Below are 14,010 nucleotides of genomic sequence, written 5' to 3'. Positions count from 1 at the left end.
AAGTGCTCAACACTTGGTCTTGTTTGTTCTGCTCCTGAATCAAGTCTTGTTTGCTTTGCTCCTGCATCAAACTCCCTTGGTTGAAGAAGACTCGCCCTCGAGTCCAAGCTTTCATGTGTCCCATGATAAGGAGAAAGATCAGATACATTAAAAGTTTTGGAGACCTCATATTCTAAAGGAAGGTCAATCTCATAAGCATTCTCCCCAATTCTCTTCACCACTTGAAATGGGCCAGCTGTTCTTGGTCTCAATTTATTGCACTTCCTTGGAGAAAACCTTTCTTTTCTTAAATGAACCCAAATAAAGTCACCTGACTAGAACTCAACATATTTGCGATGCTTGTTTGCTTGCTTGCAATATCTCTCATTCTGTTTCACAATATGTTCCCTAATCTGAGTATGCAACTTCTTGATTTGGACAACCCTCTCACTTGCTTCACTCGCTGAAAAGAATGAGGAGTAGGAAGAGGTGTTAAGTCTAATGGACTATGAAGATTATGCCCATAGACAACTTCAAATGGACTGCACTTAATAGATTGATGGATGGAGTGATTATATGCAAACTCAATCTGTGGTAGCAATAAATCCCACTGTCGAACATTCTTGCCCATAAAACTCCTAAGCAAGTTTCCCAAACTCCTATTAGTCACCCTCGCTTTGTCCGCTCGCTTTGGGGATGAGCTCGTCGTGCTAAAACTCAGTAATTGTGTCCCAAGCTTCCTCCAAAGTGTGCGCCAAAAAAATAACTCATAAACTTCGAGTCCCGATCAGAAGTGATTATCAAAGGAATTCCATGCAGCCACATCGACTTCACGGAAGTACAAATCAGCAATGTAAGAAGCATCCGCAGCTTCTACAACAAGATACAAAGTGTGCCATTTTAGAGAATCGATCCACTACTACCATCATTGAATCTTTATTTCTTTGAGTTCATGGCAATCCTACCACAAAATCCATGCTAACATCTTCCCAAGGGGCTTGGAGGACTGGAAGAGGAGTGTACAAACCTGCATTTTGAGAGTGACTCTTAGCCACATGACAAATGTTGCACTTCTTTACATGTTTCATTACATCCTTCTCCATTTTTGGGCAATAAAATTTGTCTTTTATGATAGCAAATGTCTTGTTTCTACCAAAATGTCCTCCAAGGTAACTATCATGGGCCTCCATTAGAATGGCATCTCTCACAGAGCATTGAGGAATACACAAGCAATTCTTCTTGAAAAGAAACCCATTCTGCAGAAAAAACTACTTGTATGTCCCTTTTGAACAATTTTCCCAAATGGCACTAAAGTAGGGATCATCCTTGTATAATTCTTTCAAAACTTCAAACCCAACAACATTTATTTGCATAGTGGCAGTAATGTGTATCTTTTACTCAATGCATCAGCAACTTGGTTTTGAGAGCCGACTTGATGTTTGATGACAAAACTGTTAGCCTGCAGAAATTCCACCCACAATGCATGACGTCGGTTCAACTTATGTGGCCATTTATGAACTTTAAAGCTTCATGATCTGAAAAAAGTACAAAGGGTTTTTGAAGGAGATAATGACTCCAATGACCCAAAGCTCGAACAATGGCATAAAACTCTTTGTCATAAGTAGAGTAGTTCTTGCGGGAATCGCTTAGCTTCTCGCTGAAAATGCAATAGGCTTCTTCTCTTGACTCAAAACAGCTCCAATGTCGACATTAGAAGCATCACACTCAACCTCAAAAAGTTTGTCAAAATCTGGAAGTGAGAGAACTGGCGCTTCAGTCACCTTCTTCTTGATGAGTTCAAAGCTCTTCAACACTTCTTTGTTCCATTTGTATACACCCCCTTTCAAACATTCTGTAATAGGAGCAATAATGGTGCTACATCCTTTGATGAATCATCGGTAAAAGGATGCAAGGCCATGGAAACTTCTAATATCATGGACAGATTTTGGTTGTGGCCAGCTTAGAATGGCTTCTAGCTTACTCAAGTCCATTTTTAATCCATCTCTATACACTAGATAGCCTAGGAAAACAAGGCTATTAGAGAAAAACTCACATTTCTTCAGATTTGCATAAAGCCTTTGCTCCCTTAGGGTGTTGAATAGCTTATAGAGATGATCAAGATGTTACTCCTCGTCTTGGCTATACACCAAAATATCATCAAAGTAGACAACAACAAACTTTCCAATGAAAGGCTTGAAGACATCATTCATTAGACGCATAAAGGTGCTAGGTGCGTTTGAAAGGCCGAAAGGCATGACAATCCATTCATAGAGGCCATCCCTTATTTTGAAAGCCGTCTTCCACTCATCTCCTTCTCGCATCCATATTTGATGATAACCACTACGAAGATCAATTCGCGAGAAGATAACAGCCCCATGTAGTTGATCGAAGAGGTCATCTAATCGAGGAATAGGATAGCGATAGTTGATTGTAATCTTGTTTACAGCTCTACTATTAATACACATACGCCAAGTTCCATCCTTCTTTGGTTCAAGCAAAGCAGGGACATCACAAGGACTCTTGCTTTCTCTCACAAAGCCTTTAACTATCAGCTCTCCAACTTGATGCTGCAACTCTTCATGTTCCTTCGGACACATTCTATAGGCTGCCTTATTAGGAATCACCGAACCAGGAACTAAATCAATACAATGCTAAATACTCCTCAAAGGTGGGAGACCTGGTGGCATTTCTTCGGGCACCACATCGACAAATTCTTAAAGAAGTGGAAGTACAATAGCAGGATGCTCACATTGTTCTTCATTAGCTTCAAGCATTACAAGAATATATCCTTGCTTGATATGTTGTAACTCTCTCAAAATTTTAGATTTAGAGAGTAGAGCATTCTTCACCCCTTTTGAAGGCTTGGGGTTCACATCTAATCTTGTTGGAGCCAATACAATCTTAACATCATCTTTGACAAAACAATATGTATTTTTATAACCATCATGCAAAGTTCTTCTATCATATTGCCATGGCCTTCCCAAGAGCAAGTGACAAGCATCCATTGGCACAACATCACACATGACTTCATCCTTGTATCTTCCACCAATTGAAAATCATCGTTTGCTCACCTTTATTTCCTTCTTCTTTTCCAGCCAGGTAAGTCCATAAGGATGTGGATGGTCCTCTATTTCAGCTGCAATTTGTCTACCATGTCGCTAGAAACAACATTTTCAAAACTACCCCCATCTATAATCACATCGTAGACTTTACCATGACAAGTGCACCTAGTATGGAAGATGTTGTGATGCAACCAACCATCTTCTTGTGTGCGTTGAACATTCAAACTTCGACAAACAAGAAGTTCTCCTTCATCTGCATGAACTACCTCTTCCATTTGAGAACATTCAACCTCATCTTCATCAGACTCTTCCTCAATTTCTTCTTCGACAATAGAAATTATTTTCTGATTTGGGCAATCTGCTGCAATATGCCCATATCCTCGGCACTTGAAACACTTTCTTGAACTTGTATTAGGAGGGCCTTGTTGTTTAGAGCTTTCACCTTTGTTCAGTGACCTTGAGGTAAAAGGTTTTACAGTTTTAGAAGGCCTAGAATTTGAGGATTTCCCTTGGTTAAAAGAACCTCCCTTTCTTACAGAACGAAAACCACTTCCCCGAGCTTCTTTTAGTTGTCGTTCAATCCTCATAACAAGCTTACAAACATCTGAATAAGTCCAATATGGCTGTAGCTGCACCATATTGCCTACTTCAGTCCTCAATCCTCTAAGAAACCTAGCAATAGTTTGCTCTTGAGGCTCTACCACATCATATTTGATCATCAAATAATCAAATTCAGCAAGATACTCTTCAATGTATAGATCATTATGTTTGAAATTATGAAGCTTGAGATAGGAATCTTGTCTATAGTTTTTCCCAAGAAAAATCTTCTCTTTAGTTCCCTCTTCATCTTCTCCCAAGAACGCATTAGGGTGTCTTCCTTCTCGAACTCTTTTCCTCTTCAAGTTTTCCCACCATAATCCAACATATTTTCTTAATTTTAAAGCAGCAAGCTTTACCTTTCTATCATCAGATACATCTTTAAAATCAAATACTCTCTCGACAGTGTGAAGGCAATCGACGAACTCGTCAGGCTGCATTCTTCCTTCAAATTCTGGAATATCAACCTTGACGTCAAATTCCTGCCTACGGACTGCACGTGTTTGGTGGCAATTGCTAGGGCTGTTGCCTTCTCTAGAACTAGAAGAAGAATAGAAGGGATTCTGGTCTTCACTGCCACTACTTTCTTGATCTACATCACCTTGTGGTTGTTGATCTCTTTCCAAAGGCTACAGTCTTTGGAGTTATTCTTGAAGCTGCTGTACTTGTCTTCTCAGATCTGCCACTTCAACATCATGGACACTCCTTTCATGGGCTGGGGCTGCATGAACATTAGGTATATGGCGACGACGATCAGCCATCCGAACCTAGGCTCTGGTACCACCTGATGTGAAAATAACGCAACAAAAGGGATGAGATCCACCATCGAACGAAGTCCACGATCGGATATCGTATATAGGATCAACCCAAAGAGATAGAGAGTTGAGAGAGTTCTCCTCAATGGCCTGCACAAGCTCAAAGGAAAGAACCCAGAAAATGAGGCACATCCTCCCACTCTCCAGCCACACATTAGCTGTCTTCCCTTAGGCACCCAATCCAAGTATATAACTCTTAGAACAACCCTCCAAGAATAGGGAAACTTAAAGATAAACAAAGTTATTAAACTAACAAACACTTAAGAGATAATTAAGACTAAAAGAGAAGCTGCAGAAATAGAAAGTAAAGGAGTTACTGAAACCAGTCAACTTGATAGACCTCCAGCCTAGAAGCCATAACTCCTTCTAGGAAACTCCAATTGATATAAAATTGGTTGGGTTGGAAACTAGACTTCATTAGCTTTCCAACCATAGGTTACATGCATCTTATGGTCAACGCAGTTGCTACAGTTTTCACGAAGAGTTTCACCAAAGACTGGGTGTTCTTCTGAAAATTCTTCAATGTCTAAGTACTCAACACTTGGTCTTGTTTGATCTATTCCTACATCAAGTCTTGTTTGTTTTACTCCTGCATCACTTCCCGAGTCTTACATTGGCTTTTATAAAATTGGCCTCCAAATATCGTAGGCAGTATGCATGTGGGGAAGAAGGGAAGACTCTCGCAATGGCGTTTACAAGGCCCTTAAACCTGTCTGATACAAACGTAGTTATCTCTTGATAATCTCCTTCATCGTATAAAGCATCACCTAACTTGGAAATGAATCACATCCATTTGGCATCTGTCTCGTTGTCGACAATACTGAAGGCGACGTGGAAAAAGCCATTGTTTCCATCTTTGCATATGGCACCTAATAGAGTACCCCGATACTTTCCAAGGAGGTGGATACCATCAAGAAACAACAGCGGCCTGCAAGCCCTCTTGAAGCCCATGATACACGCATTGAAAGAAAAGAATGCACGTTTAAAACGCTCACCGTCTCTTTCCATGATTGCAATGCTGCCGGGGTTTGTCTCAACCACCTTATCCACGTACCAAAGCAACAAATCATAGCTGGAGATGTCACTGCCGTTGAGGACCACCCGCGCATGCTCTTTTCCTAACCAAGCTTGCTTGTATGGAATGTGGACACCATGTTCCCGTAACATGTCCTTCTGAATATCGATGGCCTTGTATAAGAGCCGATCCTTGAGCATCTGAATCACTCGTGCGCTTACCCATTTTTTGGATGCTTTCGGATGTGACGCCGATCCAATTCCACTACCGCAAGTGTGTGATGGGTGTATTGTCTTGATTCTGAAAGTATTTTTATTATATTCCTTTGATACATGAAGGCACCATTGACAACCATCGGCAGCGCATTTCACAGTCACCCGGTGTTTTTTGTTCTTTAGGAATTTGAAGTCAAAATTCCGTTTGATTGCAAAATTCTGAAGTGCATCTCTGAAATGTTTAACGCCTTGAAAAATTGTCCGATATCCAACGACAACACTTTAGATTGATCTGACAAGGAAGGAAGGTATGCCACACCGTCAAGGTCGGCATGAGGTGGAACAGAAGCGCTTCCAGAATCTGAATTCCTGCCAATACTTTAGTTTAAACAAAAACGATCAAGATTTTAAGAAGAAACATAAAATTTTTAAACGATAACTATAAAATTTGAACGTTAAATCAAATATTTAAACATAAACAGAATTATTTAAGCGGAGAAGAAAGTTTTCTAATGGAGAGTTGATATAGTTAAATAAAAACTGGGATAATTAAACCATAATTAACTTCTATAACAAGATAAACATATAAGAGAAGAACCTTACAATGAGAACTCATTTTCAGTAGGATACGATGGCACATCATCTGTCTCAACAACAAGACAGATGATAAAACACTGATCCCTAAGAAGTCAACGCCGTGAACATTAGCATTCGTCCCTTCCCGTTGTATCTAGCAATGGCACAAAAACTCTCCATAATAGCCCCGCATTTTTATAAAATGTTACTCCCTTCCGCAGAATGATCAAAGTGAGAGCAATGAAGAAATTCTCACCTTATTGGGAAATCTGCAGAACTCAAATCGAACAAACCAAATGAGGAGGAGAAGAAGAAGAAGATGTAATGAGCCTTTTAAACTTTGTTTGATAAAAAGCAAGCAGGAAGACATAAAAAAAAATGCAAAATTGTATGCATAAAGGTCGGCCATGATGTGATCGGGCGGTACTTTTCCCACCATTTGCAAAGGCAAAAATGGAATTTCATAACATGGACCCACTTGAAGTGACCGATAGGGGGTAAAAGGAAATATAAACTATAACAGAAGAGCTGTCCGGGGTGTGCAAAAGTTGGAGGGGTTTTTTAGGAATTTTGGAAAATCATGAGGGGTAAACAGTAATTTTCTCTTTTGTTTATTTAATTTTAAAATAAAGAATATAAAATTAATTTTAATTAAAATATTTACTTTGTAGTATTTTAATTTTTTACATATTTATTTTAAAATTAATAATAATAATAATAATAATTTATGCAAAAATTTAAAAATTCAAAAATACAAAAAATAGCTATCATGGTATTTATATAATAATAATTGCACAAAATAATATAAAAATAAAAATGTGTAAAAAAAATCATAATTCACTTAATATTAAAGGGTAAACTGGTCAATATGGATTATAATCCTCTTCTAACTAAACAAAAAAAAAAAAGGTGTTTGGTTGCAAGGAATGGAATGGGAATGATTCTTTACATGATGTAATCCCTTGTTTGGGTGCGTGTTAATGGGAGGTGGAGAGCTATGAGGAAGGAGTGAGGGGTTTGTGTAGGATGATTCACAATCACCTAAAAATTGGGGAGGTTGTTAATTCTTGGATGGCAAAATAACAGTATTGACCCTGATTAAAAAGCTTCTCCATTAATGAGTGAGGTTTGTGTTATCGAACTTTTGATCCTTGATGTCAAAATAAAATTTTTAAAAAATATAATTATTATGGTTAGCAATTTATTTATTCAGAAGTATCTTTAAAAATGAAATTAGCTATTAATTATAGCTAATTAATAATGTTAACAAAGATTTGGATATTAATAAGTAGTGTCACATGTGAGATATTAAAGTAAAATATTTATTTCTAATAATTAATTAATTTAAATACTTAATATTTTTAAAAATATTTGCACTTAAAACAACTCAATATATATATATATATATATAAAACATTCATTTGTGTAAAGGGCATAATCGCCATTTATATTTTTGTTTTTCACTTTTCTCCATTCCCAATTAACTACTTTTCTAATCCTTTCAACCAAACATAGTTTTCATTCCCATGTCTTTTCCATTCTCCCTCATTTTCATTCCTTTTCCAATCCTCTCAATTCCATTACTTGTAACCAAAATACCAAACACGAAATTAGATGCAAAATATATCACTTCTCATCACTCCTCCATTGAATCAAACATGAAATTATTTCAAACATTCCATCCTCCCCCTCCTTACTATCCTTTGTTCCACCCCCACCACCCTCCTCCTAGGCCAAGTTGAACTCAGATGGGATAATCAATCAATTTTTAAAAAACATCTTGCATATCTATTAATATTAATTATTATTGTTTATTTTATTTTATTTTATTTTTCCTAGCTAAGAAACTAAAAAACAAATAAATAAATAATATTATTTCATGGATGAATCTAATGTTTATTTCAAAAATTAAGTTGTATAACTAATTTCTATGATTACAAAACTTGGAAAATTATAAGATGGATCTAATCTTGATGGATGATGCTAAGGTTAATATATAATTAATTCATCAAAATTTTTTTTATGAAAATAATAAACGTTGTTAGTTAAGGGGCAGACAGGTACGGAGGCGCACTAGTTACTGTAGCTTATAGACATCCTGGGGTACAAAAGTGAACAAGTTACGAGAAACTCAAAATAATTTAAAATAATTTTAGAAAAATGAATTTAAATCATTGCACTTAATTTGTTTTCCCATTGCATTATGTTGTCTACGTTTTTTTATATGAGAGAGATTAAAACCCACGTAGTTATCTTACTTTCAATTAGAGTTGTCATCCATTTACCAACTTGCCAAGATTGACGTCTACTTTGGGCTCGGTCTGAATCTCTTAGTGGTTGTTGTTGCTATACTCATCAGCATGCTTTTAATCATCTATGAAAACTTGCATTTCAATATATAGTGGTGGAAATTGGAAAAATTGTTGTGTACATTATGTTTCTACTTGCAATGAATGTATGCTCAGACATTATAATAGACATAGAACACATAAAAATAATTTTTTACAACTAATCAAAAAAATATCATACGAATTTGTATTACCTTCCCACCATTCAAGAATGTTGAGCCTTATTTCCGTATTAATATTAAAAAATTATATATATATAGGGAATCAGTCATCTATGGACATCCCTAGATTTAAAATCTAGGGACATCCCACAACAACCATTAGATCATCATTTAACGGTTATTATTTTATTATAACCCCATCCCCAGGGTTAGTAATAAAACAACAGTTGTTAGATCATCCATCTAATGACTATTGTGGGGACGTCCCTAGATTCATTTTCAGGGAACGCCCCCAGAAAATGAATTGTTATATATATATATATATATATAAAATGAATTGTTATATATAAATATATATATAAATATATATATATATATATATATATATCCAAATAACAATAATAATTCAAGTGATTGAGTTTTATTGTGTGATGGAAAAGTCATAGGTTCACATTAAACATTCCTTAATTTTTTTTTTAAAAAAAACTGTCAACTAGCCGGGAAGGAGGCTCAACAAATCTGGTTAACCGGTGTGGCCCTGTGTGGCTAGCTTTTTGGGCTATGGGTTGGGAGAAATAGTGGTGGCCGATTACAGGTTCCCGACCCCATTGGGAGCTGATGTCTCAGGTTTCACCTGCTAAATGTCAACTCCTGCCCTCTTCTGCTCCTCGAACGCTTTTTTTTCCCCTTTTCTCTAAAACTAAAACTATTGGATTTCTAATATATATATACATATATATAATTTTTTTTCCTAAGCCAACTAACGAAACTCTAATACCCTTATCTTCTTCTTTTATTTTTTAAACCACTCTCAATTTCATTCAAGCTCAGATTTAAAAGTACAACTATCCCAATGCCAAAAGATGTAGCTTCTTCAAGCCACTCTCTCTAATCCCTCCTCAATCCCTAGAGTCCAACCCCTAAACCTCCGCTTGATCTGATCTCTAATTGATAAGTGCTAATTAGATCATATTTTTTACATTATTCACACTACATTTAGCATGGAATTTGACATATTTAGCACCACATTAGTACGAAATTTTAATCTTTTGTTCACAACAACCTTTATTTTTGGTTTAGGGAAAAATAAGCCAATACGTGGGCATTTTGAAGTAAAATAGGCCAAGTTGCTGAATTAGAACTTCACATTGGTTCACAATGACAATGGTAACAAGTTATAACGCCCGTTGTCTACACTTACCACTCCCAATATGAAGCCGTGTCAGCATGGACTCATTGGAAGCAACACTAAAGTCACAACGGCCTCACAAAGGACATTGTGAAAACCCATAACGCCCATGGTAGTCACACAATGCCCAGAGATCGTGCTAGGATGCAACTTGGAGCGCAAGCAACAACTTACTCACCACAGGCATCACGACGCCAGTGGTGGGGCTGTGGTGGATCCGATCATTATAAATACCCTAGTTTTCTCTAAATTTGGGAAGACTCTCTTGCCAAATAAGGTAGGGTGGCCGAAGGTCTGGTGATATGAATAGCTAGAGATGAGGTTCTTCCATATTCCAATAGATTTCGGTGAGGTTTCTCAAGGATAATCCAATGATCACCGTTAGAGGAAGGAGCGAGTAACACACGTCATCCAGACAATCTTGGGATCCTCTCACCCTCAACCGTGGTTGACCTATTGGAGGAAGTTAATTTAGGAATTCTATTGAACGCTTATTTATTCTTGGTCTTATGGTTTTTGCTTGCTTTAATTATCTATTTTATGATCTATAAGAACCTAATTCGAGAGGAATTGTATGATCTATAAGAACCTAATTCGAGAGGAATTATCTATTTTGAAGACATGGTGGAAAGTACAATGGAAGTGTTCATGGATGATTTTCTATGTTTGGTAACTCCTTTGAAATCTGCCTTAGAAATCTGGAGAGGGTATTAGTGAGATGTAAAGAGACAAACTTGGTGCTTAGCTGGGAAAAATGGAACTACATGGTTCTAGAAGGCATCATATTCATAGAATTTCAAGAAAAGGGATTGAGGTAGACAAGGCCAAGATTTCTACCATCGAGAAACTTATGGTACCCACATCTGTCAAAATTAATTCATAGTTTTCTGGGATATGTAGGCTTTTATAGAAGGTTCATTAGAGACTTCTCATAGATTACTAGACCGGTCACCAAATTATTGGAGAAGGATGCTCTATTTGATTTTGACCAAGATTGCATGTCAGTATTCGAAACATTAAAAGAAAAACTGGTGCAAGCTCCAATCATTGTTGCCCCAGATTGTGATCTGCCATTTGAATTGATGTGCGATACTAGTAATTTTGCTGTTGGGGTGGTACTGGGTCAGTGGAAGGACAAACATTTTCATCCAATCTACTATGCGAGCAAGACCTTTAATGATGTACAAGAAAATTACACAACCACTGAGAAGGAATTTCTAGCGGTCGTCTTCGTTTTTGATAAGTTCTAGCAGTATCTAGTGCTTTCGAAAGTCATGGTATACATAGACCACTCCACACTCAGGTATCTCATGAGTAAAGGCAATGCTAAACCATGTCTAATTAGATAGATTTTACTCTTGCAGGAATTAGATGTGGAGATCAAGGACATGCGCGGAGCGAAAAACCTGGTTGTAGACCATCTATCCAGGCTAGAAGATCATGAGAAGAAGTTATCTGGGACGGAGACATTGAAGACACATTCCCTGAAGAATGCTTATATGGAATTAACATGGTAAGATACGAAGACCTACCTTGGTTTGCTGACTTTGCAAATTATTTGGTTTCAAGCATCCTTCCGAAATGGTTTATGTATCAACAAAGGAAGAAATTCTTCGCATACCTCAAACACTACGTGTGGTATGACCCATTCTTGTTTAGAATCTGTGCAAACCAAATCATTGGGAGATGTGTACCATGTTCTGAAGGATGGCATATTCTCGTGCATTGCCATTCGGGACCGGCTGGAAGACATTTTAATGTAAATAGGATAGCTGGCAAGGTCCTCAAATTAAGTTTTTATTGGCCCACAATCTTCTGAGACGTGAATAGGTATATACGGAGTTGTGATAAATGGCAATGCACATGTAATCTTTCTCACAGAAATCAAATACCTCAGAATTCTATTCTTATATGCAAAATCTTTGATGTATGGGGTATTGATTTTATGTGCCCATTTCCTACATCATTTGGTAACAAATTTATCTAGTTGCAGTCTATTATGTTTCCAAATTGGTAGAAATGCAAGCTTTCCCTTCAAATGGTGCTAGAGTTGTGATTAAATTCTTCAAGATTTTATTCTCTAGATTTGGAGCACCTAGGACAATATTAAGTGATAGGGGTACACATTTTTGCAATGACAAGCTTATGAAAACCTTGAGGAGGTATGGAGTTACACATAGACTAGCTACCCCTTATCATCCACAAACTAGTGGGCAAGTAGAGTTGTCCAATAGACAGTTGAAACAAATCTTGGAAAAGACTATACCTCATCATCGGAAGGATTGGTTGGACAAATTAGATGATGCTTTATGGGCGTATAGGACCGCATTTAAAACACCCATAGGGACTTGACCTTATAAACTAGTGTATGGGAAAACCTGTCATCTCCTTGTAGAACTTGAACACAAAGCATATTGGACAATAAAAAGCTTAAATCTTGATATTAATCTTGTAGGGAGAAAGAGAAAGCTACAACTCTAGGAACTTGAAGAATGGCGAATGACTACTGATAAACGTCTAAATATATGTATTTTATACATATTTGTGAGCATAGTTTTCGGATATTATTGATGAACCAATACCCTTTTCATGGTTTAATTGTTTAATTTCATGTTACAGGCATAAAAGAAGCCCAGGTGAGCTCAATGACGCGATTTGAGAAGAAATGGACATAAAAAAGGCGTTTTAAGGCCCCAAGTATTGTAGTAGCTCTATAGCAGCCTGAAAAGCATGAAGACTTGGAGAAAATTCTAAGTCTACGAATCCTTACGGGCAACCTCATGGCCGTGAAGACGACCGCAAGCAATTCAAAGAGCAGTAGTACTGCAGCAGCTTTACTATAGCAGTTTTACTACAGCAATACTGTAGCAAATTATTAAAATTTTCGGCCCATTTTCTGAGCATCCTCACGGCCAGTATATTAACCATGAAGCATCCCACAAGCTATCCCGAGATCATCTTTAAAAGATGACTTAGGGCATCATCCATGGTGACTTTTGGCTACCATTCTCCACACATCAGATCTAGGGCTTCAAGGGAGTTGGAGAGGGCAAATTTTAGGAGCAAATCAAAGGGAGAAAAAGATTACACTCAAGGAAGAAGATCAAGGAGCTTGCTGGCGTGGATCCGACAAGTTCTCATCACCATCTTCTAGTTTCGTCTTAGGGGAGTTGTTACGAGCTTTATCTTGTATTTATTGTTTTATATACCTTCTCCTTTGTTGATGATGAACTAGACTCCCAAGGTTACCGGGCATCCGGTGAACCTTAGGATGAACTTGCATTTGTGGATGTTTTGATTTACATTTATGGTATTTCTGTGGTTTGTGGTTTAATCCTTGTGAACTTTAATGTGTTGATTTGCATGAGAACTCTGTATTTCAACTTCTAGGTTGTACTTGGTAGCGGGGCAATTGCCCTTGTACTAGACACACTTGGCTTAGAAGGGATTCATGTATAAATATGCTGTGACCATTGGGTGTTTCATACCCCTCCAACCATTAGGGGCTGTACCTAGTTGAGTATTGGCCTTAATTAGAGATATCCCAACACTCAATGTAATCATAGGAGGACTTGGGCGAAAGCAATTCTGACCCAATACTTGTATGGCATTAGGGGTTATCACCGTGACTATAGGGGTAACCTACTATTGGATACCTCTTGGCCCAATGACCATCGCCTTTGTAATTTTAGCATCCCTCTAGCTTTAGTAGTCCCGAGGGGATCCTAGCCTGGGGACCTCGCACTTTCATTACTACTTGCTTCTTTAACATGCTTATATGGTAAGCCTTAATCCATATGTTTATAGTTTTCTGTTTGTTATTTTCCTTATCTTGTTTTAATCCTATATTTGGTAGACTAGACAATGCCGTCTAGGGGAAAGTCATAGCAGTTCTTTGGACCTCAGGGAATACGACCCTCTTGTGCGTGCACGAGAGGTATTACTTGATGACCTGTGAACTTGCGGATCTCATCAAGTTTTTGGTACTGTTGCCGGGGAATTCCAAGAATGCTAGGAAAACTTCTAGATCACTGATCTAGTCATTTTGCTTTC

At 37.5% G+C, this 14,010-nt stretch overlaps 1 protein-coding gene across 1 annotated transcript; it reads right to left on the bottom strand.

Annotated features, from left to right (window-relative positions):
* Positions 1-3,106: 3,106 nt before the first annotated feature.
* On the bottom strand, positions 3,107-4,464 carry LOC120254819. The gene is made up of 2 exons (XM_039262846.1): positions 4,370-4,464; positions 3,107-4,256 (listed from the first exon to the last, which is right to left on the bottom strand). The coding sequence occupies exons 1-2, from the start codon at positions 4,462-4,464 to the stop codon at positions 3,107-3,109; spliced, it is 1,245 nt and encodes a 414-aa protein (XP_039118780.1).
* Positions 4,465-14,010: the final 9,546 nt, after the last annotated feature.

This window comes from Dioscorea cayenensis, unplaced genomic scaffold (assembly GCF_009730915.1).
Source record: "Dioscorea cayenensis subsp. rotundata cultivar TDr96_F1 unplaced genomic scaffold, TDr96_F1_v2_PseudoChromosome.rev07_lg8_w22 25.fasta BLBR01000644.1, whole genome shotgun sequence".
NCBI lineage: Eukaryota > Viridiplantae > Streptophyta > Magnoliopsida > Dioscoreales > Dioscoreaceae > Dioscorea > Dioscorea cayenensis.
Note: the sequence above shows the minus strand (reverse complement) of the source record. Positions and strands in the feature narration are given on the sequence as shown.

Coding starts and splice junctions, on each gene's coding strand:
- LOC120254819 (XM_039262846.1), bottom strand. CDS start 4,464: ATGGTGGATCTCATCCCTTTTGTTGCGTTATTTTCACATCAGGTGGTA. Junction 4,257..4,369: donor GTCGTCGCCATATACCTAAT/GTTCATGCAGCC, acceptor GCCTTTGGAAAG/AGATCAACAACCACAAGGTG.